At 62.3% G+C, this 24,398-nt stretch overlaps 4 protein-coding genes across 5 annotated transcripts in view; 3 read left to right on the top strand and 1 right to left on the bottom strand.

The window, feature by feature from the left end:
* KAT2A (lysine acetyltransferase 2A) overlaps window positions 1–24,128 on the top strand; it is a 34,655-nt gene extending 10,527 nt beyond the window's left edge. Inside the window, 21 exon segments of the mRNA XM_074927147.1 lie at window positions 1,032–1,175; window positions 13,637–13,866; window positions 15,122–15,406; window positions 18,061–18,379; window positions 18,742–18,865; window positions 18,965–19,110; window positions 19,440–19,529; window positions 19,651–19,832; window positions 20,073–20,264; window positions 20,349–20,455; window positions 20,598–20,705; window positions 20,779–20,915; window positions 20,998–21,206; window positions 21,277–21,403; window positions 21,628–21,738; window positions 21,820–21,963; window positions 22,043–22,157; window positions 22,235–22,271; window positions 22,428–22,491; window positions 22,625–22,709; window positions 22,887–24,128. Coding sequence (XP_074783248.1) covers window positions 1,032–1,175; window positions 13,637–13,866; window positions 15,122–15,406; window positions 18,061–18,379; window positions 18,742–18,865; window positions 18,965–19,110; window positions 19,440–19,529; window positions 19,651–19,832; window positions 20,073–20,264; window positions 20,349–20,455; window positions 20,598–20,705; window positions 20,779–20,915; window positions 20,998–21,206; window positions 21,277–21,403; window positions 21,628–21,738; window positions 21,820–21,963; window positions 22,043–22,157; window positions 22,235–22,271; window positions 22,428–22,491; window positions 22,625–22,709; window positions 22,887–23,080 — 3,150 coding nt within the window. The 3' untranslated portion in view covers window positions 23,081–24,128.
* RAB5C (RAB5C, member RAS oncogene family) lies at window positions 2–13,035 on the top strand. 2 transcript variants are annotated; one of them, XM_074927005.1, is made up of 6 exons: window positions 2–88; window positions 9,282–9,526; window positions 10,319–10,470; window positions 10,678–10,800; window positions 11,516–11,609; window positions 11,884–13,035. In XM_074927005.1, the coding sequence occupies exons 2-6, from the start codon at window positions 9,361–9,363 to the stop codon at window positions 11,997–11,999; spliced, it is 651 nt and encodes a 216-aa protein (XP_074783106.1). In that variant the 5' UTR covers window positions 2–88; window positions 9,282–9,360; the 3' UTR covers window positions 12,000–13,035. The 2 variants fall into 2 exon arrangements, with proteins under 2 accessions (XP_074783106.1, XP_074783107.1); XM_074927006.1 differs by lacking the exon at window positions 2–88 and adding an exon at window positions 7,655–7,674.
* LOC141970413 (heat shock protein 30C-like) lies at window positions 14,708–15,488 on the bottom strand. The gene has a single exon (XM_074927008.1). The coding sequence runs from the start codon at window positions 15,422–15,424 to the stop codon at window positions 14,849–14,851; it is 576 nt and encodes a 191-aa protein (XP_074783109.1). The 5' UTR covers window positions 15,425–15,488; the 3' UTR covers window positions 14,708–14,848.
* On the top strand, window positions 15,962–17,225 carry LOC141970412 (heat shock protein 30C-like). The gene has a single exon (XM_074927007.1). The coding sequence runs from the start codon at window positions 16,481–16,483 to the stop codon at window positions 17,087–17,089; it is 609 nt and encodes a 202-aa protein (XP_074783108.1). The 5' UTR covers window positions 15,962–16,480; the 3' UTR covers window positions 17,090–17,225.
* Window positions 24,129–24,398: the final 270 nt, after the last annotated feature.

Below are 24,398 nucleotides of genomic sequence, written 5' to 3' on the forward strand. Positions count from 1 at the left end.
CGGAAGCGGAACGGGTAAAGGCGGAAGTGAGGGCCGGGGCCTGCGAGACTCACCGGCGGCGGCGGCGGCGGGAGCGGCGCTCCGGGCGGTGAGTGGGGCCGGGGGCGGCCGGGCTCGCTTGGCCCGCACCGCCGCGGCGGGGCCCGCGGGGGCTCCGGGCGGGCGGGGCCCGGCCTGGGGGCCCGGTTCCACCGGGCCCGTGCGCCGCAGCCCCGGGAGCCCGGCTGGCAGGGGGAGGGGGGCGGGCGGCGCCGTCCCGGGGGTCCCGCGGCGGGAGCGGAGTGGGGGCTTGGGGGGCGCCGGGCGGGGCTCGGCCCCCGGGTTGCGTGAGCCGGGGTCTGGGCCGGGCTGGCGCCGCCTCAGCGGGGCGGGGGGCTCCGGCCTTCGCGGCTGGGCGAGATAAACGGCTCCTCGCCGCCTCCCGGGCCAGCCGCTCCCGCCGGGCGTCCCGGCGAGGCGGAGGGCAGCGCTGCCGCGGTGCCCCGGCCCTGCGGAGTGTGGGGCGGGTGGAGCTGTGGCCAGGAACGGGAGCGGGGCTAACGGGGATCGGCGCGGCGGAGGGGGCGGTCGCGGGGTGAAGGAGAGTGTCCGCTCTACGTCGTGGAGTCCCGGGGCCGGTGCCCTTCGGCTGCTGCTCCGCAGGCAGGGAGGGCTCCTCGGAGCGGCGGCAGGTGCCCGCTGTCCCTGGGCTGGCTCTGCCTGCCCTCTCTTTCCCAGCGCCTTTGTCTCTCCCGCAGCGGTGGTTGCTTGAAAGTTAAATGGAATCTGGGGGAGGTGTGGCACCTGTAAGGACAGGAGCGGTATAATAATTTGTTGTAGCCACTCACCTGCTGATGTGGGAATAAAAACTCTAGAAGTCTGGAAGGCCAGCCAGGTTCCTGAGTAGAGAACTGCCTAAATGAGGGATGTGACTTTATCAGCTGAAAATAGGCTCTAGTGGAGCGGAGACTAGTCTGGGTTCCTGCTGGTGACAGACCCAGCCCCTGTGCCCCCCAAACAGTGTCTGTGAACCAATGCATGTGGTGCTGCAGGCTCGTGAAGAACTGCAAGAAAATTTTGTGGCTTGTCTGGAAGGAAGCCCGGACCCCCTCGGATCTTCGGCCCGGCGGGAGACCCCGCTGCCCGGGACCTGGGAGCGTGGCCGCAGTGTGATCCTGCAGGGGCTGGTGGTGCAGGTGTGAGCAACAGGTCTGCAGTGCTAAACTCTGTGAAAGCTGCTCCAGCCTTATTCCTGGTAACGCTCAAGGTGCTGCTGCAACTCCTGGGGCTCTGTGGGAGCTGTGAGGAGTTGTGGTTGCTCTCCCTGTAAACTGGTCTGCCAGCGAGGCCAAATGCAGTGCTGACCCTATCTCAGCTGACCTTTAGCTTGTTGCTTTTGTACGTGGCTGTCGGAGTTCTGACCTTGACTGTTTCCAAGCGTGTAAGGAAATCAGAGGGAAGAGAGTACACTGAGGTACTATTTTAAGTCTTATGTGGAACGACTTGCATCTACTATTCTTAGCTTTTTGTGTGGTGGGTCAACACATATTTGAGCTGCCCTGCTTACAGCGTGACATCAATTCTGCTTTGCACTAAGTTAGGACTCCTGAGCCTGTTCCGAAGGCAGGACTCTGAAGCTTGGTTGAGACCAAAAAAAGAAAGATACTTCTGATTCATATTGGCTTGACGTGCCGTGCTGTCTGAGTGAACTTTCTTGGAATATCCCGTTAATATCACTACTCCCTTGACTCTAAAAGTCTATTACGTTTTCTTCGGCTTAACCGGATAATAAGGTGGAAGAACTGTGTCTGAAAAGGGTGAAGAACTCAGAATAGTGTGTGTAGGCAGCTACGAGACAACGTTGGTCTTAATGGAGTGAGGAAAGCAGGTGAAGCACGAGTCTGTGTAGACTTGTAAGGTTAAGAGCAGTGCTTAGAGTCAGGAAGTGGGTCTCGGTGCTGAAATCATCTCCCCCTTCTCCTGAGTCTCCCCAGTATGTCCGAACAGACAGCTACTTTCATAGCAAAAACCTGCCTCTAGAGGCAATCTTTCCCTCGCAGACACCATAGGCTGGTGTGGACAGGTTTGTTTTAAGATAGTGCCAGGCAGTGTAGGTCCCTCGAGGCTGTTTAAGTAGGTGCTGATACCCCTTCAGGTGAGGGAGCAGCACAGGCAAGATGAAATGGGGCTCCTGGAGGAGGGTTTAAGTTACTGGAGGGTGGTCAGGGGAAGGCTAGCTTGATGTGTGGGTATGAATATAAAATAAAACACTTGTCTAATCTTGCTATGAACAGTTGGGTTTGGGCCCGTTTGCCAGGACCGTGTGGTAATGGGTTCATACTTTGTGTGCTTGGCTAGACTTAATTGCACTTCTCATCACAACGCTTCCGTCTGTCGCAGCAGAGCTCCTCTGCATCTGGAGACGGATCAGCTCTGGAGTTGCTCTGGGCCCTGCTAGTCGTCAGCTCTTGTTCCTAACTTCTTAAATGGCCACATGCTTAGCGGGTAGGTGTCCCTGGAAAGGGAGGGGGACAGAATGCCAAGTACTTTCAGTCACAGGAAATGAAATGGGAACGCTTCTAATGAAGTGGGTGTAGCCCAAAGTATTTCGGTCAGCATACTTAAAAGAGGGTAGAATGTAGAAACGACAGAGTCAGCTGTTTTCTTCCCTTGGGGTATGAAGTTTGAAGTCCTCTTATGCAAGTTCTGTTAAATCGTCAGAGTAGCACTATGAAAACACTCCAAGCGCTGGCCAGAAACAATGAATCTTCCTGGAAGTGACAGTATCAGGAAGAATAAAGCTTCATCTAAACCCTAAAAGGAACCCTTTCCTCCCCTGGAGCACAGGCATGAACTGCTGGAGTAGTTCTCCGTAAACAGATAAGAAAACACTGTTTTTCATGTTTGCTTTTATTTGGTAGAGCTCCAAATACGGAGCTGCTGGAGGCGAGAGATCTTTGTGCAGCCTGGAAGAGATATTATGAAGGTCACTGATTCCGTTGCAGTGAAGATGGCAAGTTTCTGCTTTGTGTTGTTAATGATCTTGTCCTCTTGTTCACATAATGGCAGGTGCTCTCTGAAGGCACATGTTGCTGGGCTTCTGGTCAAAGTTAAGCTGTGTCTTCGAGGGCATGTGAGCAGTGGACGGCATCAAGAACAGGAGTTAACCTTGCCTGTAGAATTAAAAAGTTGTTCAATTTGTAGTGGGTCCAGACTGCGCTCATGAGTTACTGCGTCAGCCTAGCAGGGCTCCTCTCCTGTGAGATAAGGCTTGGTTCTTGCAGTATCGAGTAGGTAAAACCCCCAAGAGAGAGTTAATGTGGGGACAGGCAATAGGGAGACTTTGCTCCCTACAGCTAGTGAGAATGAAGGTGATGCAGAGCTCCTCCCCAGAAGCCTTTGCTGCAGTTCTTGCCTTAACACCTGGTAGAAAGCTGCCCCTTCTCATTCCGCTCTCGGTAAAGCAGTTTTTGCTGGTGTGCCGTCCCCACAGCTTAGGTAAGTAGAGCTTGACCAAAGCAGTGCTGAAAGCTTCTGTTCATGGCTCTCCGTGGGAGTTTGACTCAGCCGGGGGTCGGTGGCCCTGGCTCGAACGGGAGCTCCAGTGTGATCCGTGTGGCTTTCCCAGAGGACAGGGCCTGGGCAGAAGCACTGCACCTCAGCCTGGCCTCGTTGCCCTGTTTCTCTGTTCAGCTGTGGTGATCTAATAAGACACCAGCTGCAGTTTTAAAAGCAATTAGTCATGCCATTCTGCAGAATTAAACCCCCACTGGATTAGGGGTGGAACTTCCTCGTGCTGCCAGGGTGACCAACATGCCAGTTGACACCTAGTCAACTCTGAGTATAAAAAATCCCCGTAGCTCCAAGGTAACATCAGCAAGCGTAGTGTCTTTTTACCTCATGGGGCATGTTCAGGAATTCCTGATAAAGGATAATCACTTAAACCTAGGAAACCCATCTGGGGGGGTTGTTTATGGGGTTAAACTGGCTAGAAGGCGGCTCGAAGGAGTTTGATAACTCCCTTTGACCAAGTACTGCATTTAACTCAGTCTCGCAGGCCACGATCTTTGCCTCATCCTCCAAAGAGTCAGATCAGCCTTGCAGGACACGCGAGTGTCCAGCCTTCATGGTTTAAGTCTTAGAGCTGACTTGGCTAGTTCAAGCAGGTGGCATCTAACAAACGAGGCTTAGTCTCAGACGCAGCAGTAGCTTTCTGTATGTCCCTGTGCTCCGAGCTGCTCTGAACTTCTGATGGTCTGGTGCAGGCGCAGCGCCGCCTGTTCGGGTCAGAGCTGCAGTTCTGCCCCTTGTGCTCGGCGCTGGGCAGCAGCGGGGCCCCCTGCGCCAGGCCCTGAGGAGCAGCAGAAGCTCAGCCCTCGTCAGGATTTCTTCTCTCGGGTTTGTCTTGCCTTAAAGAGCTTGAGAGGTGCCTGGAGGCTTTTCCCCCTTTGGCTGCGCTTGGCAGCTGCCCTCCGGGAGCCCAGCTCCAGCCCCGGGGCGGTGGAGGGGCCTCTGCTGCTGCCTTGGCCCCGCGCTGCCCGGCTGGGGGTCGCTGCTTGTGCCATCCCCTCGCTCCCTGTGCGTGGCCTCTCCGCTGGGCTGAGCGGCCACTGCGGGCTGGTGGCCTTGAAATCTCTGATAGAATTGTTTTTGAAAAGCTGCTTTGAAAAACAGCCAGCTGCAGGGCTGCTTTGGAGGCCGTGGCTCTGCAGATGCCAGGAGGCAGATGTGTGTACTAAAAGCATGGAAAGGAGCTGGTATTACAGATTCTGCTAGCTCGGGATTGTAGCTACCAACAAAAAGTAGTTTAACTTTTTGCCAGTGTAAATCCTGTTTACCTCAAAATTAAAATGAATGTGCCCGAGTCTTTGGGAGGCTTGGGCATGAGTCTCTACAGAGAAGTTATGACTAAGTAATGGCAGTGTAGCAACCATAGGAGCCCTTCTGAAACTGCTGCCTGGGCTGATCTGGGTCCCTGAAGCTCCATTTCCAGCTCCTGACAAGTGCAGAGACCAGTTCCCCAACTTAGAGCTGTTACTAAAGCTCCAGATCCCAGCCTTAGTGATCAAGAGGCAAAGCATTCTTTGTTTGTGGAGGGAAGCGCATGCTGTCTGTAGAAAGGTGAAGTATTAAAACTGATCAGAGTTTACGGGGCTGAGGGCTGTATTCCGAGTCCGTTTCCTGGTTCACCTCATCGGCAGGACCTGGATCTGTTACCCCTTCCTCCACGGGGTGGACCCTCGCGCAGGAAGGCCGTTGAAGTTTGTTCTTATTAATCGTATTAATGCGTTGGAAAATGAGGCTGCCGCTCCGTGCTGGGCTAATCTGGGCGGCTGGAGGCTCTGGGGTGTTCTGGCGGGTCCTGCACTTCATCCTGGTCCTGCTCATGGAGTTGCTTGTGCGTCTGGTCCTGCCGCTGACTCGCCGGCTCTGGGTGGCAGAAGCTTCCTGCGGGCCGTGGCTAGCTGCCCGTTCAGTGGTAGGTGAAGCAGAACCACTGGGTAACTTCAGGGCTTTCTTTGCCAAGGAATTCATGTAACACTGTCAGCTATTTAACAAGATAAATACTTCACTGGGGCTTTTGTCTTGAGTATCTTGGTTCTAAGCCAACAAATCCCCGGTGAAATGGCTTCTTGCATAGCTGAGAGCAGAAGCAACCCTCTTGGGTAACTAGATTCTTCAGGATTGGGTTTCTAAATATTGCCAGCTTTCAGAGCAGTCCTTGCTACGGGGTGAACACGAGGCAGAAATACCAGATTCTGTAACTGCTGACACCTTAACCTAGCAGCTTGCCTTGGCAGGGAGCCGTGCGAAGCAGTTGTCTCCTGCAGGGGTTAACGTGGGGGGCTGACAGGAGTTGTCCTGTGGATTTGGGGTTCTTGTACTGGGCTGGCTCGTTTGCCACGAGCTCTCGGGCTGCTCTTGGCCACCCTACCAGCTCTGGAGAACTGCCTTGCCCTTGGGCAGGCTGGGCATGCACTGTGCTGGCACGCATTCGCGTTCGGGGCGCTCAGATTCTTGAATTCAATATTCATGGAAGAGCACAAGCCCCTACAACAAACCCTGGCAAACAGGTGAGGGGTTGAGAGAAGCTTAAACTGCAGAAACAATAGGACTGGAGTTCTTGGTTGCCGGACAGCATCAGGCGCTGAAACTTGTCTTTCATCTCAAAGCAAACCAGAGACGGTTCCAAGAGTTTACAATGAAGAAGTTGGTGCTTTTGCCTGAGTGTTGCAGGAGGCAGGTAGGGCGGGCAGCGAAACCGGCACGTTCCTTTCTATGGATCTCGTGACATCACGGCTGCTGGGCTTCGCTGGTTACAAGGGGCTAGTAGGAGAATGAGTACTTGTTAATCTGGATGATGTGAGTACCCTATCGTACCCTCCTCCTCATGGGCTTGGCTTGTTGAATTCCTGTGACGCGCGGGTTCAGCTGCCCTCCCTCGTCTGGACGGTGTTGTGTAGCTATTTCGGTCCGACTGACCCATGGCTCGAGCGGGGGGCACGTGCCCAGTCTGCTCTGCTGGGGGGGGGAACAACTGCCTCCCCGAGCGTTGGGGATGGCCCCCACAGCACGGGGCCCCCCCTGCTTCTCGAGGCAGCGTGGGCTGATCTAGCGCGGATCCGGGCTGCGTGCTTTAGCTGCCTGTTAGTTCTGAGGGGAATCCTCAGAGCCATCAGCACTAGCAAAAAGTGCCGAAGGAATCATCCTGTGAAGGAGAGCTCTTGCTCTCTACAGCTTTGGTAGTTGCTCGCTTCAGTTATTTGGTCCTCCTGTGAATCTCAGCAGAAATGTTCCTGGCCTGAGACCCTTGGTGGCCAGTTAGGGTCATCTGAATTCCACCCCAGTGCCCTAAAGATCTGGCAGCTGCTCAGGTGGGCATGGAGTCATAATCCTGCAGCCAGACTTCAGCCCCTCTTTAGATGGTGATCAGGTTGTCCGTGACTCAGAGCGGTCAGAGGCTCTAGCGGCTGCGCTGGTGGATGGTGGCTCTCCAGGAGGAGTTGGACCTACAGACACGCCCGCCTAATCCTGAGTTCACACAGCACAACCAGATAGCGAAGCGAATTGGGGTCTGTGAAATATAGGTCATGCGAAGACTTGAGGATGTCGACAGGCTCATTTCCTTGTTTTGCTCTGGGAATCACCCCTCTCGTATTTCAGGAGGCCGTAGCTCAGGGCCGCGATTCACGCGGCATTAACGCGCAGCGTGTTCGTCTGAAACGGCCACGAAGCTGCCGTGCTGCTGACAGACCGCCCTGGGGAATGAAGGCAAGGTTGGACAGGCAGGAGCTGTTCCCTTGCAGACTCTGGATGGAGCAGAAACTCCAAAAGGTGGGAGCTTTTTCAGGCCGATGTGCCTGTCTAACGCGGTGGTAACCGAGCTGCTCCCGGCCAGAGCTGTGCAGTGCTGCTTCCTCACTGCCCAGCAAAAACAAGTTGGTAATTTGCTTCCTATCAACCTTTCTCATCCTGCCAACACAGTGTTTGTCCTTTCTGGGTCGAGGAGGTGTGGCCCTGATGCTGTCACTGGCCTTTGCAAGGACCCAGCTCTGAATTGCAGTTTTTGTCACTGGCTTAACCCAAGACGGGACCCGTCGCTCAGAGCAGCAGCTTCTGAAACATCTCACCGCGCTGCCGTTACTCCTCGGGGTTTCTCTCCTCCCTGCCTCCTGAGGTGATCCAGAATTAGCAGTAGGTTTCTGACGTACCTCCTGGTCAAAACAATTTGAGGTTGAATGTCTCTAGGTCAGAGTATGCTCGAGTGCTTTTTTGTTTTGAAAGCCGAAGGGGTTCTCCAGCTGGTGACGCTGCCGGGCTGCCCCTCTGGATGGGCTCGGACTGAAACGGCTGGAGGTTTCCTGTGGAACTGTGGGGTTGAGTTTAAACCTGGGACGCAGTTCAAGTAGCCTCTCAGCAGTCTCGGCTGGTCAGGCTTTGCTTGGGAGAGCAGGTGTTTGAAACTCCCTGGTAAGGCTCTGTACTGAGACAGGCCCCGGCTGCCTTCACAGGGACGCTGCTCCGTTCAGACCCACTCAACTCGGTTTAAGGTTCTTACAGGAATCTGTTATTTGCTGGGTAAATGCTGGATGTACTCAGAGCACACCCAGAGTTTCTTTGGGGATATGCTCAGAACAAGGAGAAATTGGCTTTAAGTGTTGGGTTTTTTTTTTGCAGATGTCTCTGTCAAGAAGCCTGAGTTATTAGAACTGAAGGGAAGGGGCGATACAGAGCAGATGCAATCAGTTGTAGCATTTATCATTGACGGGAGGTGGGAGTTGTGATGAGCACAGGAAATATGCCTGGATCTGTAAAACTCTGCGCTTTGAAAATACTCCTGTTCTCTGCGTGCAGCTGAGCTAAAAGGTTTGGAAGGCACCGAGACTTCACCTGTGCTTAAGGAGGGGTGTGAGCCAGCTTGGCTTGTGGCTCTTGCCAGGGTTTTGTGCTTCTGCACAACTCCAGAGATTCGGTGCTGGGGACACGGGGTGGCAGTTCTGCTCGCGGGTGACACTCCTGCTTTGTGCTGTTTGTTGCTGGATTTGAGCAGCCACATGAAGAGCGTGGCCAGTAGCCCGGTGACCTGGAATGCTGCGGGGTGGGGGCGCTGGGGCAGGGGGTGGGAAGTGGCGGTGTTGGGTGCTGCCTCAAGCCGTGGAGGCTCCTTGGCAGCAGGTGCCCGTGTGCAGTGGGGACGGGCCGCGCCCGCCTCTGTGCCCGCAGCGGTTCGGAGCTTCCCGAGGTGTGTGGTGAGAGCTCAACCGTCAGGCTGAGGGGAGAAACTCCCTTTGTGTGAGGGACTGACCTGCAGAACTTCCCATGGTGGCACCTGCACACCTCTCCTGCGCTGAGAGGCTGCCCTTGGCGCCTTGTGAACTCGGGCGAGGAGGAAGGAGCCGAAGGCACCTCCGTTACCTCCGTGAACCCAGTAATTGCTGTTGTGGTAGACGAAGCTCTCGTAGCACCAGGTGATGTGCTGGCTGGCTGTCCCTTGCCTCACCCTAGCAAGGTGTGTGGGACATCCAGGCTTAGTGGAAGTGCTGGAGGGCCCACTGGTGGGAGGAAAGCTTGTGCTACCGATACCCCTTCTCCAGGGAGCCTCGGGAGACTTAAGCTCCTGCTGAAGGAGCTGCTGAGTGCAGGGACCTCCCGCTCGTGCTGCGGGGCTGGTGGTTTCACCTTCCACCGTGGGCAGGAGCCATCACCTGCCTGCGCTGATGGTGGTTGTGGATCAAACCCACCCTCTCGAACTGGCTCGGCTGGTCTGTGAGTGTGTCACTAACTTTGACCTCCTCTTCCAGTTGCAACCTGCCTCCAGGAGGATCCCACTGCAGAACCTGCAGCATCCTTAACCCGCCGCACTCCTGCGCTCAGGCCACAATGGCAGGTCGAGGTGGAGCTGCTCGACCGAACGGACCCGCCGCCGGAAACAAAATCTGCCAGTTTAAACTCGTTCTGCTGGGGGAGTCGGCGGTGGGGAAGTCCAGCCTGGTCCTGCGCTTCGTGAAGGGGCAGTTCCACGAGTACCAGGAGAGCACGATCGGAGGTGAGTGCCAGCTCCCGCTGCCGCTGCCTGGAGGGTGCTGGTGCTGGGGGTCACAAGTGTTCACCACTCCGGTCTGGGGCTTTTGCTATAAATAGTGAAGCCACTAATGCTTTAACTCTTGGTTTGCAACTTGTTTGCTGGTGTGAAGATCAGTGCAGCAGCGAACAATGCTATGGCAACCGTGTGCGCTGCCTCTGAGATGTCTTCACTTCCAGGGCCTGAATTCCTGCTTCTAATTAGAACTGAGGCCTTCAGCTTGGTTCATAGCCCTTAATTATCTTTTCAGACCACGACTGGGGATTTTGGGGTTGTTTCTAACAGCCTGGCACTGTTAACTACTTGCACAGCTCTTTCAGGTTTAACAGTTCTTCAGCTTGAGACCATTAGCACGGTGTCACTAGCCGCCGGCCGGCACCCGGCTCTCGGGGCGGTGGCCCTGGGGCGTGTGTCCAGGGAAGAGGCTCCAGTTGTCCCCGGAGTAACCCGGGCAGGGAGCGCGTTCAGCTCGGAGTGTAGCTTATGGGAGCGGGGTTAGTGCTCCGCCGCAGGGGGCCAGGGGGGCGCTCGGCTGTTCTGCTTCGGCCTGTCCCCGGGGCCGGCTGCCTCTCTCCTAGCCACAACGCGCGGCGTTACGCTGGGGAAGGGAGAACAGGCACTTACAAACCGGGGTGCGGCGCACCGGGGCTGCTTTGGCCCTGGTGCTCCCCAGCGCCGGTCCCGGCGAGGCAGGAGGGCTGCGGGGGCTCTCCAGCCTCTGGCGGGACGCGAGGCAACCCCCCCCTTCTCCTCCAGCCGCCTTCCTGACGCAGACAGTCTGTCTGGACGACACAACGGTCAAGTTCGAGATCTGGGACACGGCGGGCCAGGAGCGGTATCACAGCCTGGCACCGATGTACTACCGGGGCGCCCAGGCCGCCATCGTCGTGTACGACATCACCAACACAGTGAGTACCCGCGGGGGCTGGCGGGGATGGGGCGGCACCGGGCGCCCTAAACCGCCCCGGCCGCCGCCTCCCTCCTGAGCGGGGCTGGCTGAGCCGATAAGGGATCCTGCTGCGCTTCTGACAGGAAAGGCTTCTTTTACTCGTATCTTCGCTGTGGGTTACTAAGAGGCTGCCCCTTCCTGACCGCTGCCTCCTCTTTGCTTCCAGGACACATTCGTACGAGCCAAGAACTGGGTGAAAGAGTTGCAGAGGCAGGCGAGCCCCAACATCGTCATTGCACTAGCGGGAAACAAGGCAGACCTGGCCACCAAGAGAGCTGTGGACTTCCAGGTGAGCGGGAACCCGGACCCGTTGGTACCTGGGCGAGGCAGGAAAGCGGCTTTTTGCTTCTGTGGGGGAGGCGGCGGCTGTGCACAAGGCTTTGAGGGGGGGTGGTGGTTGGGACCTGTGCTGCCACCCTGGGTGGGTTGTAGGTGCCTGTCCCACACGCCCCTGCCACAGCACTCGTGGCAATCGTAGGTAAGTCGTGGGGAATGTGCAGAATAAGGCCGGCAGAGCTCAGACTTCTGTCTTCAGGCTCTTCTGGTGCCTTACTCACATGGGGCTGTCCTCAGTGTGTGAAACAGCTCTCTTAGACACAAGAGATGTGGAGAATCATTCCCAGCTTGTTCTCGACTCTCCACAGCTCTTACCTTGCCTAAGGCAGGCTCTGGAGGAGAAGCTCTTATCTCAGACCTCTGCATGGGGCTGCTCGTGGTGCATTTCCACGTGTTCCTCTCCCAGCTGGTCAAAGTATGGGGCTGCTCGGGCCAGGCTGTGTCTGCGTGCGGCGCTCACAGCCTGCGCTGCCGGGCCCGGCGGGACTGCTCGGACACCAGCCGCCCCGTGCTGCCCTGCCCCACGTCACCTGCTGTCCTGTCCGGGCTGGGGGGGCGGCTGGGCTGGGCCGGGGCGTTTCTTCAGCGTTTGGCTCAAGCAAAGCGTGTGAGGCCTGCTCGGGCCTCCCTGGCAGGGCGCCTTTCCCACCCAGTGTGCTCGTTCGTAGGATGCACAGATGTACGCAGATGACAACAGCTTGCTGTTCATGGAGACGTCGGCCAAGACAGCGATGAATGTGAACGAAATCTTCATGGCGATAGGTAACGGCTGGCGCGGGCAGGGCTGGGGCACGCCGGAGCCCCCGTGTCGGCCGGGGCTGGGGGCTCTGGCTGTGAGGGGGCCCCCCCTCAGCACGAAGCCGGTCCCGCTGCCCTGAGCTGGGCCTGGGGAGTCCGCAGGGTGTGGGGTTGGTGAGGGTGGGACTCGGGGGGGGTGGGTTTGCTGTGCGGGTGCTGCTGGTCCTGTCCAGCCCCCTCCGCGGGAGCTGAGCCCGGCCTCTGAGGAGGAGCCTGCTAACATCTCCTTCCTCTCCAGCCAAGAAACTGCCAAAAAACGAACCCCAGAATGCTCCTGGCGGCCCAGGGAGGAATCGGGTGGTGGACCTTCAGGAGAGCAGCCAGCCTAGCAGGAGCCAGTGCTGCAGCAACTGAGCGGCCGTTCCGGAGCCCTCGGGCCAAGACTGGAATCCACGCTAACAATCGCACTTACCGTAGAGCGGCCGCTGCCGGCGGCTGCTGTGATTTCTCCATCCCTTTCTGATCATAGGCTGGAGGGAGTTCTTCCACCTGCACCTTTCTGTACAAATACTAATTCAATTCTAAGTCTTAAGTCACTTTTTTAATATATGAACTTCTGCTCTTCCCTCTTCTGGTGGTGGTGGATGCACAACCTGGTGCCTGCCCAGCCAGCCCGCCCCTTCCCGCGGGGGGCAGCAGCACCCAGGTCCCACAGTACTGTAGTTCACTGTTGGAAACAAAGGGATATTGAGACTAGACAACCTTGGTTAAAATCACCTTCTGTAAAAACTAAGGCTAGTACCAGTACGACATGCCTAGGACAACCACTAAACTGTAGCATTATAGTGACAAGCCCGGGCTTTTCAGCCACTTATTGACCAAATCGATCATGAGTATTCTGGGGTGGGGCAGAGGGAAGCAAAACTGGTTTCTTCTGTATTTTGTATTGTATGTTTCTTCATGTAACCAATCAGTATCTTGTCAATATAGTACCTACAACTAGCTGCCTGTTGTCTTTATTTGTGTTGGACTCTAGCATGCCAACTCTTTTTTTTTTTCTATCTCCGGTTCTGTCGTAATGCACTAATCCTGTTGCAACTTTTGCAAAAATCTTGTATAGAAAATTGTCCTTTTTTTGATGGTTGTGATGCCACTAATGTTGTTAACCCTACTCTAGTGTGAATACACATGGTTTACTGATGTACAGAGGTGGGGTGAGGGAGACCTCAGATAACCTGTCAGTGGAAACAATATGTATTGCAAAAGCCTGTAATTCCACAAAGTGTGAAGGGAGGTATTAAAATGGCTTCTGTTGCCAGACTCTAACTGATGTTGGCTGCTGCCTAGTGCCTAATGCAATGTCTTATGCATACTGGTATTTAAGAGGAACTGTCAACTTAGTCTTCATCACAAACTTCAGTTTTGTGTGATTAAAAAAAAAATTTTTATAAACCTATCATCATTAACAATGTTCCTGTTTCTTAATCAGCTCAAACGAGGAGCGTGGCCCAGAGCCTCGCGGCTGTGCTGGAGGCCGAGGGGCTCTGAGCAGAGGCCTGGCTCTGCCCTGGGATGGCTCGTGTCCCCCCTTCCCACCGCTGGGCCAGAGGCCCTGACCCCGCGCTCACTGCAGCGGCCAGCGAGGAGGCGGCTTGGGGCGAAGGGTGGGAATTACCCGGAGCCTGACAACAACCTGCGGGGCTGGGCAGCGGGGCAGGCTTGGCGAGGCCGGGCAGGGCCCGGCTGGGCAGAGGGGCGCTGGCCCTGCAGGATGCTGCTCCCGTCGCTGCTGCAGGGACTCGGAGCTCCTCGCACCCAGCGCTGAGGCCTGGAGTCGGTCCCGAGCACGCGCCCGGGAGAGCTCAGGGCTTGTGATGGTGCTTGGACCCGCTGCCTCTCCTCGGCGTGGCTACCGTCTGCGCTGTGCGACCGGCCCTGGGCTGGGGCTCGGGAGCCTCTGCTGGGTAACAGAGTAAAGTGTGAACGGCCTTGGCTCACACAGGCTCCATCCCGAGGGCTTGCTGCCTTTTGCCCACGTTGAATTTCCTCAGAATCCTGGAAGCGGGAAGGGGCTGGAGCGTCTTGGCGATGAAGTTCCCGATGCGCTGGAGCCCGGGCTGGCGGCGGCGCTGGGCTCCAGCGGCCTCACAGGGGCTTCGCTCAGCCGGGGCCGCTTGTTGCCCTCCCCTGCGAGGCAGCTGGGCTGCCCCTCTGCCCGTGGGGCTCCTCCCGTGCCCCCAGTGTGGTTCCGACTGGTGCTGCTGGCTTCCCCGGGCAGCCCGTGGGAGAAGGGCTTCGCCAGTCCCCGCTGAGCCAACGCGCGCTGCTGTTGCCATCTGCTGGCTCCTCTTACGGGGGTTCTGCTTGTCAGGGCAGCGTTTCTGGGTCCTTCCGGGGCTCTGGATCTTGTGGCTGCGAAGGAGCCCGTGCTGCCCCCGGGGGTGTCCTGCTGCTGCCCCGGGAGGGACGCGGGGCCGGGGCGCAGCCGCCTTCCCCGGAGCCGCCGGGCTGCCACGGGCAAGGGCTGCCCGAGCTCCGAGCAGCTTCGGCTCAGGTGTGGCTGCCTGCGTACCTGCTGCCTGCCCGGGCCTGAGCGGGGCTGGTTTTGTGGTTACAGGCAGCACCTGGAGCTGGCCTTCACCCTCCTGCCTGCTGGGATCTCCGAGGGGCTCCAGCAGCCCCTTTCCAAACTCTGTGGGGGGCAAGTGTGGCTACAACAGGGGCAACCTGCACCCAGCCAGGCCGTCCAGCCTTCCACCTTGCCACGCGGCGGCACCGGCCGGTAGCAAGGGGCTGTGGAGCTGGGGCAGCCGCTGGCAGTGGCACAAGGAGGGGGTGAAGCAGCTGCCTGTTCCCTGGGAGAGCGGCTTCTGCTCCGGTACAGCGAGGGGAGCTGCCCGTCCCCGCTGGGGTGCTTCCCGCCTCCCCCCGCCCTGAGCAGCACCCTGCTCGCAGATCCCTTCCCTACCTCTGGGTCCGCTGTCGGGCCCGTTTTGTGCTGCCCTGAGGCACCAAGAGAGGTTCTTCCCTCTCCGTGCATCCAGCTCCTCTCTCACCGAGAGCTGAGACCAGGGCCCAACCTCCCCATCAGTCAACACCAAGAGAACACAAGCAGGTTCTATGCAAAAGTATTTTATTGGATACAAAAACATTCCAGTATAGTGAAAAAAGTGATATCATTATTGATGGAGCTTGTCTGGGCTAACACCCAGGACTTGCTGCTCTCTGTTCCGGTCCTGCCGTGGGCCATCGCTTCTTCCCCGTTACACCTCGGCTTTGCTGGTGGCTCTGTCCTCGGAGGCTGCTCCGGGCTGTGGGGCCGCAGGGTTGACCTGGATGGGCACGTTCCTCTCGGAGGCGGCCGGCAGCGCCAGCCTGGGGGCCTCGATGCGGAGCTGCCCCTCCTTGGACAGGGAGCAGGTCAGCGCCTCGGCGTCCACCTCCTCGGGCACGTCCCACTCCCGCTTCAGCACCTCGTACTTGTAGGAGAAGGAGCCCTTCTCATCGGTGCTCTGTGTCTCCTTCTGCCCCACCAGCACCACCTTCCTGCCCACCACCTTCACCGACAGCTGCTCGGGGGAAAAGTCCTTCACGTTCTGGCAGACGGAGAAGCCCTCGCCGGAGCCCTGGGTCGGGGCTGTGCCGGTGCTGGGGGCTCGCTCCGCGGCAGCGGCTCCTTGGCTGCTCAGAAGCTGCTCGAAGCTGTTCATGAACTCCCGAATTTTCTCCAGCGTCGGCATCTCGGTGAAGATGGACTCTGAGTATGGCCAGAGGGTCCTCATGGTGCCCAGCCGGCTGGCCAGGGTGGCGGAGGGTGAGAGGTGCAATCGGCAAAGCATCGCTGCTGCTGCTGCTGCTGCTGCTGCTGCTGCTGCTGCTGCTGCTGTGGCTCTCGGGCTGGGAGCGCTCTGCCCCGGTCCTGCTGCCCGCGGCTTTTATTTCCCTCCCCAGGAGGAGTGGCCTCATCCTGCACATCACGTCATCCTCAGGAGAAGAGCTCAGCTCTTTCCAGCCTGTTCTAGCTCATTCTTGTTACTCATCCATGAGGAGAGGCACCTCTCACATCGTGCCCAGCATACCTTTGTCCTTAGTCTTGCAGCTCTGCTCTCCTGGATTATAATTAGAGCATCACCTCAGCCTCTGAACGGGATTCCTGAGCCACCCCTGCCAAGAGCTTTGGCCTTTCTCCCTCCCAGGCAGGGAGCGGGGCCGGGCTCCTCCCTGCCTTTCCCCCCTCGCCTGTGCCCTGCTCCCCCGACGCCCGCAGGCGGGACCCCTGTCTCCTTTGCAGGACCCGCAGCTGCCCGGGGGGGGGACACACACACCCCAGGTGAGACCACAAACCAGCCCGAGGGCCCCCCCAGGGCAGGGTGCACAGGCGGGGGGCTGAGGGCCGGGACAGGACAGTGGGCAGCCCCCGGGGAGGGAGCCGGGGGGGGCACCTAGAAAGTGCGAGAGGCGTCTGGCAGCGGGTGACGTCGGACCGTGTTGCTTTAGGGGTGGGACCAAGGTGACGCGCCCCGGCACAGCGCAACCCGCGCTCCGCCGAGCCCCCCCGGCGCGGGGGCCACGGGAAGGGCTTCGCTCGCCCCCCGGCCGGCGGTCCCGCAGGCCTTGCTGCATCACGGTGCCTCTGCAGAAACCCGAGCTCCCCGCGCTGACCGCAGCGCCCTATTTGTGGCGTGTGACTCGTCCCCAGAAGCAGGCGCTGCTATTTCGGCTGGCAGATAATCAGCCTCTCAAAAATAGGCGATGGCTGCGGGAGGGTGCGTGGGGAGAGAGAGTTCTGGAAGGGGCACACCCCCGGGCAGGGAAGGATAAAACCCGGCGCTGCCCGGCCCCAGCCCAGCACCGCGCCAGCCGCCGCCCAGAGCCGAGCAGCCCCGCCAGCAGCGATGCTTTGCCGCCTGCACTTCGCGCCGCCCGCGACCAGCTCCCTGTTCCCGTGGCTGGGGCCCGTCCGCACCCTCTGGCCGCACCCAGGGACCCTCTTCGCCGAGCTGGAGCGCGAGCTGCGCCTGGAGATGGAGAGGGCGCGGGAGTTCATGAGCAGCTTCGAGCAGTTCCTGAGCAGCGGGAGCAGCCCCGGCCGGCTCGGCATCGCCGCGGAGCGAGCCCCCAGCACCGGCACAGCCCTGACCCAGGGCTCCGGCGAGGGCTTCTCCGTCTGCCAGGACGTGAAGGACTTTTCCCCCGAGCAGCTGTCGGTGAAGGTGGTGGGCAGGAAGGTGGTGCTGGTGGGGCAGAAGGAGACGCAGAGCACCGACGAGAAGGGCTCCTTCTCCTACAAGTACGAGGTGCTGAAGCGGGAGTGGGACGTGCCCGAGGAGGTGGACGCCGAGGCGCTGACCTGCTCCCTGTCCAAGGAGGGGCAGCTCCGCATCGAGGCCCCCAGGCTGGCGCTGCCGGCCGCCCCCGAGAGGAACGTGCCCATCCAGCTGGGGCCGGCGGCGGCGCAGCCGACAGCCCCCGGCGACGATGGAGCCGAGCGGGCCAAGGCGTGACGGCGAGCGGCGCGGGGCCGGGCTGAGCCCGGCTGCCGGGGCAGCCGCGGGCCGCAGAGCGGGACCCCGGGGGGTCGGGGGTCTCTGCCCCAAAACCGCGGCTTTTTTGATATGGAATAAACACTCGTGACTTTTAGTTGTGTCGTTTCTGTGTCTGCTGGCCCCGGGCTTTGCCCACGCAGCCAGACGGTTGCCCACGGGGGGGTGGGCACGGCCCTGGCACCTCTCCCCAGCCCCACCTCGGCTGGGGGCGGGGGGGCTCCAGCACTGAGCATCCCCCAGCGAGGGGGACCCTCAGCATCCCCCCACCCTGCCCCGGGCAGCCTTAGGGGCACCCGACCCCCATCTTCGGGGTGGTGCTGGGCCACTCCCGGGCGGTGCCCGTTCGCCACGACCCCCCGTGCCAGCACCCCCGGTACCGTGTGTCCCCCCCCTCGTGTCCCCCCCCCCTCCCCGCCATTTGCCGGCACCTTCCAGGCGCCGCTCTCTGCCTCCTTCCCCACCTTCCTCCAAGCCACGCCCCTCAATGGGCGTGCCCACCCATAAATGGGCAAGCGGGGAGGGGGGGCACACTCCATAATTAGGCCTCAAGGGGCGGGGCGATGCGGCGTGGCCACACCCCTCTATTAACTTCCCCCCCTCCAAAAAAAATAAGGGCGGGGGCGTGTGGGCCGAAGGCGTGGCCTCGCCACCCCTATTTGGCGCGGGAGGCGTGGCCTCGCTCCATATTTGGAGGGGATGCGGGATGCGCTGTGCACCGCCGAACCGGGCGCGGTACCGGTTACCGGAGCGGGGCGGGGGGGGTGTCCGGTGGGCAGCGACGGCTCCGCGACCCCCGTACGGTTTCGGGGGGTTGATCCCCCGTCGGGCCGCGACCTCGGTTCTCCGCGGCCGGTTCACGCCGCCCGCAGCCCCGGGCGGGAGCTTCGCTCCCGCCCGGGGCTGCGGGCGACGTGAACCGGCCCCGGGAGCGCCGGTTCTCCCCGTCCCCACCCCACGGAACTACCGATCCCGGCGTGCCCGGCGCGCAGGCGCAGTGAGCGCGGAGCGCACGCCGGGCCCGGCATGGCGGAGCCGGAGGCCGCGCAACCGGGGCGGCCCCCGCCGGGCCCGGGGGGGTCTTCGGGGAGCGGCGGACCGGCGGCTGGAGGAGGAGGATCCGGAGGATCCAGCGATCCGGCGCGGCCCGGGCTGAGCCAGCAGCAACGGGCGAGCCAGCGCAAGGCGCAGGTGCGGGGGTTCCCCCGCGGGAAGAAGCTGGAGAAGTTGGGGGTCTTCTCGGCTTGTAAGGTGGGTGCGAGGGTGTGTGAGGGGAAGGGAGGGGGTGCCTGAGGCGGGGAGGGGGTGCGGGAGGGGATGCGAGGGCGCGGAGGGGTGGGGGATGCAGGAGGAGGGGTCCCTGAAGCTCGCAGGGGGTGCGGGAGGGGGCGTGGGAAGGGTGTGAAGGGATGGTGGGTGCAGGAGGGGGGGTGTTGAGGTGGGTGGGGGGATGCAGGAGGTGGGGTGCGGGAGGGGTGTGTAATGGGGGTGCTGGGACATCCCCGGGGGTGTCAGGGCGCTGGGGTGGGTGCTGCGGGAAGCTGGGATGGGTGGGACTCATGGAAGCGGCTCTGCGGGGGGGTGGGTGGGTTTCACCGCGTCCCTTTTCCCAGGCCAACGACGCCTGCAAGTGCAACGGCTGGAAGAACCCGAACCCCCCCACCGCCCCCCGCATGGACCTGCAGCAGCCGGTGACCAACCTGAGCGAGCCGTGCCGGAGCTGCGGCCACGCGCTGGGTAACCCGCGGGGCGCCGGGGACCCCCGGGTCGGGGTCGGGGGAGCCGTGCTGACCCCCCCCCCCCCCCCCGGCTCACTGAGCTCTCCCTGCGCCGCAGCCGACCACGTGTCCCACCTGGAGAACGTCTCGGAGGAGGAGATCAACCGCCTGCTGGGCATGGTGGTGGACGTGGAGAACCTCTTCATGTCGGTGCACAAGGAGGAGGACACGGACACCAAGCAGGTGTATTTCTACCTGTTCAAGGTGCGTCCGGGCCCGGGCGCCTCTCGCCGCCCCGCGTGCAGGGGGGGGCTCGCGCGGGGTCCCTCGGTTTGCTGGGGAGCGGGCGCTGCCGTCCCGCTGCTCGTCCCTCCCGGGAGCCGCGCTCTGTCCGTGGCTGCCGAGACCCGGAACACCGGCCCCGACCCGGGAGCGACCGCTCTCCCGGCCCGGAATTCCCCCGCAGGGGCGTTTCCCGGGGAGAGACCCCGGCCCCGTCCTGGCCGCGGGGCCCTGGGCAGCCCCGCGGAGCGTCCTGCCGCTGCCCCCCCAGCGCGCTCCTGGGGTCAGCGCCTCCGCCCGCGTCCCCGCAGCTCCTGCGGAAGTGCATCCTGCAGATGAGCCAGCCGGTGGTCGAGGGCTCCCTGGGCAGCCCCCCCTTCGAGAAGCCAAACATCGAGCAGGTGAGGCCGCGGGTCACCCCCTGCGCTGGTGCCTCGTCCCGTGTTTTGCTGCTCTTGCCCGGCCCCGCTCCTCTTCGGGGGCAGCACCCGGTGCCCCTCCACCACCGCCTCCTCTCCCCAGGGGGTTCTGAACTTCGTCCAGTACAAGTTCAGCCACTTGCCACCCAAGGAGCGACAGACCATGTACGAGCTCTCCAAGATGTTCCTGCTCTGCCTCAACTACTGGAAGCTGGAGACGCCGTCCCAGTTCCGCCAGCGCTCCCAGAACGACGACGTGGCCACCTACAAGGTCAACTACACGAGGTGAGGGCGGGAGGGGGCTGAGCCAGCCAGCGCGGGGCTGGGCCCAGGTCTGAGCCTCCCCGCTGGCCCGTCGGCAGAGCGGGCGCCCGGAGGGGACGGTGCTCCCCGGTAACGTCACCGCGGCCCCGCGGGCGCTGCTCCGCTCCCCCCCGCTTCCAGCGGCGCCGCCCCACGAGGGGTGTGGGTGCTCTGGGGTCTGGCCACGGGCCCCTCGCTGCAGCCGCGTCCTTGTCCCCCCAGGTGGTTGTGCTACTGCCACGTGCCCCAGAGCTGCGACAGCCTCCCCCGCTACGAGACCACCCACGTCTTCGGGCGCAGCCTCCTCAAGTCCATCTTCACCGTCACCCGCCGGCAGCTGCTGGAGAAGTTCCGGGTGGAGAAGGACAAGCTGGTGCCAGAGAAGCGGACGCTGATCCTCACCCACTTCCCCAAGTAGGTGCCCAGCACGAGGGGGGGGAGTCCCCTCCCTCGGGGCGCTCACGCACCGCGCGTGGCCGACGTCCCGCTCCCGCCCAGGTTCCTGTCCATGCTGGAGGAGGAGATCTACGGCGAGAACTCCCCGATCTGGGAGGCCGATTTCACCGTGCCAGCCGCGGAGGGGACCCAGCTGGTGTCTCGCCCAGGTATCTCGGGGAGCGGCCCCCCCCCCAGCTCGGGGGCTGCGGGACGAAGGGCCGAGGCGCGGGTGAGGCGCGGTGGAGGCTGGGCTGCCGTCGCGTGACGAGCCGCTTCCTGGCAGCCCTGGGCATCACTGGTCTCTTCCAGCCGCGGTCAGCACCGTGGCCGTGCCCGCCGCTCCGCTCTTCAGCAAGAAGCTCAGCAACAGCAGCTCCGCCGCCAGCATGGACGCCAGCGCCCCGGAGCCGCTGCCGGGTAGGGCCGGTGCCGCGGGAGCCGGGACCCTCCTGGTCGCTCCCGGTGCTGGATGTGCCGCTCCCGTCCCCAGGGGAGAAGCGGAAGCTGCCCGAGAGCCTGACGCTGGAAGATGCCAAGCGGATCCGCGTGATGGGAGACATCCCCATGGAGCTGGTGAACGAGGTCATGCTGACCATCACCGACCCCGCCGCCATGCTGGGCCCCGAGGTACGGCCTGGGGGTGCTGGGGCCGCGCCGCCGCCTTCCCGGCGTGCCAGGGCCGGTGAAAGCCCCCGCGCCCCCTCCCCAGACCAGCCTGCTGTCGGCGAACGCGGCGCGGGACGAGACGGCCCGGCTGGAGGAGCGCCGCGGCATCATCGAGTTCCACGTCATCGGCAACTCGCTCTCGCAGAAATCCAACAAGAAGATCCTGATGTGGCTCGTGGGCTTGCAGAACGTCTTCTCGCACCAGCTGCCCCGCATGCCCAAGGAGTACATCACCCGCCTCGTCTTCGACCCGTGCGTGGCTCGGGGGGCGCGGGGGGGGGGCTGGTGGGGGGGGTGCCCGTCTCACCCCGGCTGCCCGCAGGAAGCACAAGACGCTGGCGCTGATCAAGGACGGGCGCGTGATCGGGGGCATCTGCTTCCGCATGTTCCCCACCCAGGGCTTCACCGAGATCGTCTTCTGCGCCGTCACCTCCAACGAGCAAGTCAAGGTGCCGGCGGGGAGGGGGGGTGGCCGCGGCTCGGGGGGTCCCGGCAGCCCAGCGCGGTGCCCGCGGCGGGGGGGAGCGGGGTTGGGCTCCCGGCCAGCCCCCGGCAGCAGCGCTTGCCCTTGGCCGTCCTCCCGCTGCCCCTGTCCGGGGGTGGGAGGGGGCCGTGTGTCCCCGCTGCCTTGGGGGGCGCAGGGGGGGTCCCCATCTCACGGCGGCTCCCCCAGGGCTACGGGACGCACCTGATGAACCACCTGAAGGAGTATCACATCAAGCACAACATCCTCTACTTCCTCACCTACGCCGACGAATACGCCATCGGCTACTTCAAGAAGCAGGTGAGCTCCTTCCCCCGGGGCAGCCCCCGCCTCGTCCCCCCCTGCCCACCAGCCCCCTCCCACGTGCCCCGTCCCCCCCAGGGCTTTTCCAAGGACATCAAGGTTCCCAAGAGCCGCTACCTGGGCTACATCAAGGACTACGAGGGGGCGACGCTGATGGAGTGCGAGTTGAACCCCCGCATCCCCTACACCGAGCTCTCGCACATCATCAAGAAGCAGAAGGAGGTTCGTCCCGCGGGCGGGCGCTGCCCGGGAGGGGACGGGGCGGTGGCAGCGTGGCCCCCAACCCCCCTTCCCGCCGCAGATCATCAAGAAGCTGATTGAGAGGAAGCAGGCGCAGATCCGCAAGGTCTACCCCGGCCTGACCTGCTTCAAGGAGGGCGTGCGGCAGATCCCCATCGAGAGCGTCCCCGGCATCCGTGAGTCCACGGGCAGGGGCTGTCGGGCTCTGTGCCCCCCCTGCGGGGCACTTGGTGACCTTGACCTTGTCTTCCAGGAGAGACGGGATGGAAACCGCTGGGGAAGGAGAAGGGGTGAGCACTGCATGGGGGGGTGGGGGTCCCGCAGCGGCTCCTCACTCCTGGTGCTGGGATGGGCGCTGGGGCAAGGCCCCCCCCCCCAGCTGATGGGCGCTGGGGCAAGGCCCCCCCCGCTGATGGGCGCTGGCTGGCACTGGCTTTGTCCCGTAGGAAGGAGCTGAAGGATCCAGACCAGCTCTACAACACCCTGAAGAACCTCCTGGCCCAGATCAAGGTGCGGGGTCCCTGTCCATCCATCCCCCCTGCCCCTCCCCTGGGCCAGGCTGCTCCGGGCTCTGCCCTCGGGGCACGGGGGGGCCCCTCGTGTGCTGGGGCCAGTGTGTAACCTGCCCCCCGCCCCCTCCCAGACGCACCCCAGCGCGTGGCCCTTCATGGAGCCCGTGAAGAAGTCGGAGGCGCCGGATTACTACGAAATCATCCGCTTCCCCATCGGTGGGTGCTTGGGCTGGGACCCCCCGGGCAGGCTGGGCTGGGGGGGTGATTGTGCTGGGGGGTCGTGGTTGGGGTGCTGGGCGTCCCGGGCTGGTCCAGAAGAGAGAGGGACGAGCTGGGGTCCGTGGTGGGGGGCTGTGCGGAGGCTGGGGGGCCCTGACCCTTCCCCACCCCCAGACCTGAAGACCATGACCGAGCGCCTCAAGAACCGCTACTACGTCACCAAGAAGCTCTTCATCGCCGACCTGCAGCGCATCATCACCAACTGCCGCGAGTACAACCCCCCCGACAGCGACTACTGCAAGTGTGCCAACACCCTCGAGAAGTTCTTCTACTTCAAGCTCAAGGAGGGGGGGCTCATCGACAAGTAGGGGAGCTGGCCTGGACCCGCCTTGGCCACTGGCCCCCGGGGGAGGGACCTGACCCCCCCCCCTCCCCCCGGGCAGGGGCTGCTGGAGGGTTTGCGGCTGCTACTGTGCAGCTGGGGGGGTGATGAGCCTTCCCTGGGGGGTGATGGGGCAGGGGCTGCTCTAACCCGCCAGCAGCTGCCTGCCCCTCTCCTGGGGGGAGCAGCGGGGCTGGAGCTGCCTCATCAGCATTGGGCAAGGGCAGTGCTGAGTTTCTTGCCCCTCCTTGGGGGCTGGGACCCCCCCCGGGGCTTCCTTCCCCCCCCCCAGGGGCTTCCTTCCCCCCCCCCAGGGTCGTGCCTTCTGCCCTGGCTCTGCCTCAGGGTGGGGGCACACAAGTGCTTTGGTTTTCTGCTTCCGTCCAGGCAGAGGCAGCCCCCAGCCCCTCTCCTTGAATGTAGGGCAGGGCCTGGCCCTGCCCCCCCAGGGGTGCTGGTGCTCCAGGGTCCCGCTGAGGGGGGGGGGGCTCTGCCTGTGCACCCCCAGCTCCTGCTGCCTCTGTCAGCTCTTCCCTCGCCCCCCCGGGCAGATCTGCGCCCACCCTTGCCTGTACAGCCCCCCCTGCCTGCTCCTGCTGCCTGCCCTGCCTGCTGCTCCCCTGGCTCCCGGGGACTGGGGGGGCCCGGCACTGCCCTGGCCTCTGCCCCCCCTGCGCTGCCCCAGCCGGGAGCCAGCCTCAGCCCCGGGGTTGGGGTCAGCTCCTGCTCTCCTCCCCCTTGTGCCCCCAGCCCCTGTGCCGCCTCGGGTGCCGGGCTGGCGAGTGCCTGCCCCCCGCTCTGGCCTGTCCCCCCACCTCGCTCGCCCCTCCCTTCTGCCTTGTGCCCCCCCGCCATGCTGTCACCGCTGGGTGGGGGCTGGTGCTGCGCTGCAGCTCGCTGGCCTCGCCGAGATGGGACCACCCCCCCTTTCCGTGTCATCCATTCCACTTGACTGTTGGTTTTATTGTTTTTTTTGGTTTGGGTTTTTTTTGTGGTTTTTGTTTTGTTTTTTTAAATAAACGTCCTTGTGCAGACCCAGCTGCACCCTTGAGTCTGGCCCGGCAGCACGACCGGGGGGCGGGGGCTGCACCCTGGGGGGGGCCTTGGAGTTGGGAAGAGGGCCAGGAGCGTCTCGGGGGGGGCCTGAACTGGGGCGCACTGGGCTGAACTGGGGGGGCCGGGCCGGTTGGGGTGCGGGGGGGCGGTGCGGGTCCAGCAGCGGGCGGCTGCGGCAGCTCCACCCGCTTTCGGTTTCTGTTCGTGGCCGGGGCTCCCGGGAGGGGGGTCCGGGGCCGCTGCGCGAC

This window comes from Athene noctua, chromosome 25 (assembly GCF_965140245.1).
Source record: "Athene noctua chromosome 25, bAthNoc1.hap1.1, whole genome shotgun sequence".
NCBI classification, from domain to species: domain Eukaryota; kingdom Metazoa; phylum Chordata; class Aves; order Strigiformes; family Strigidae; genus Athene; species Athene noctua.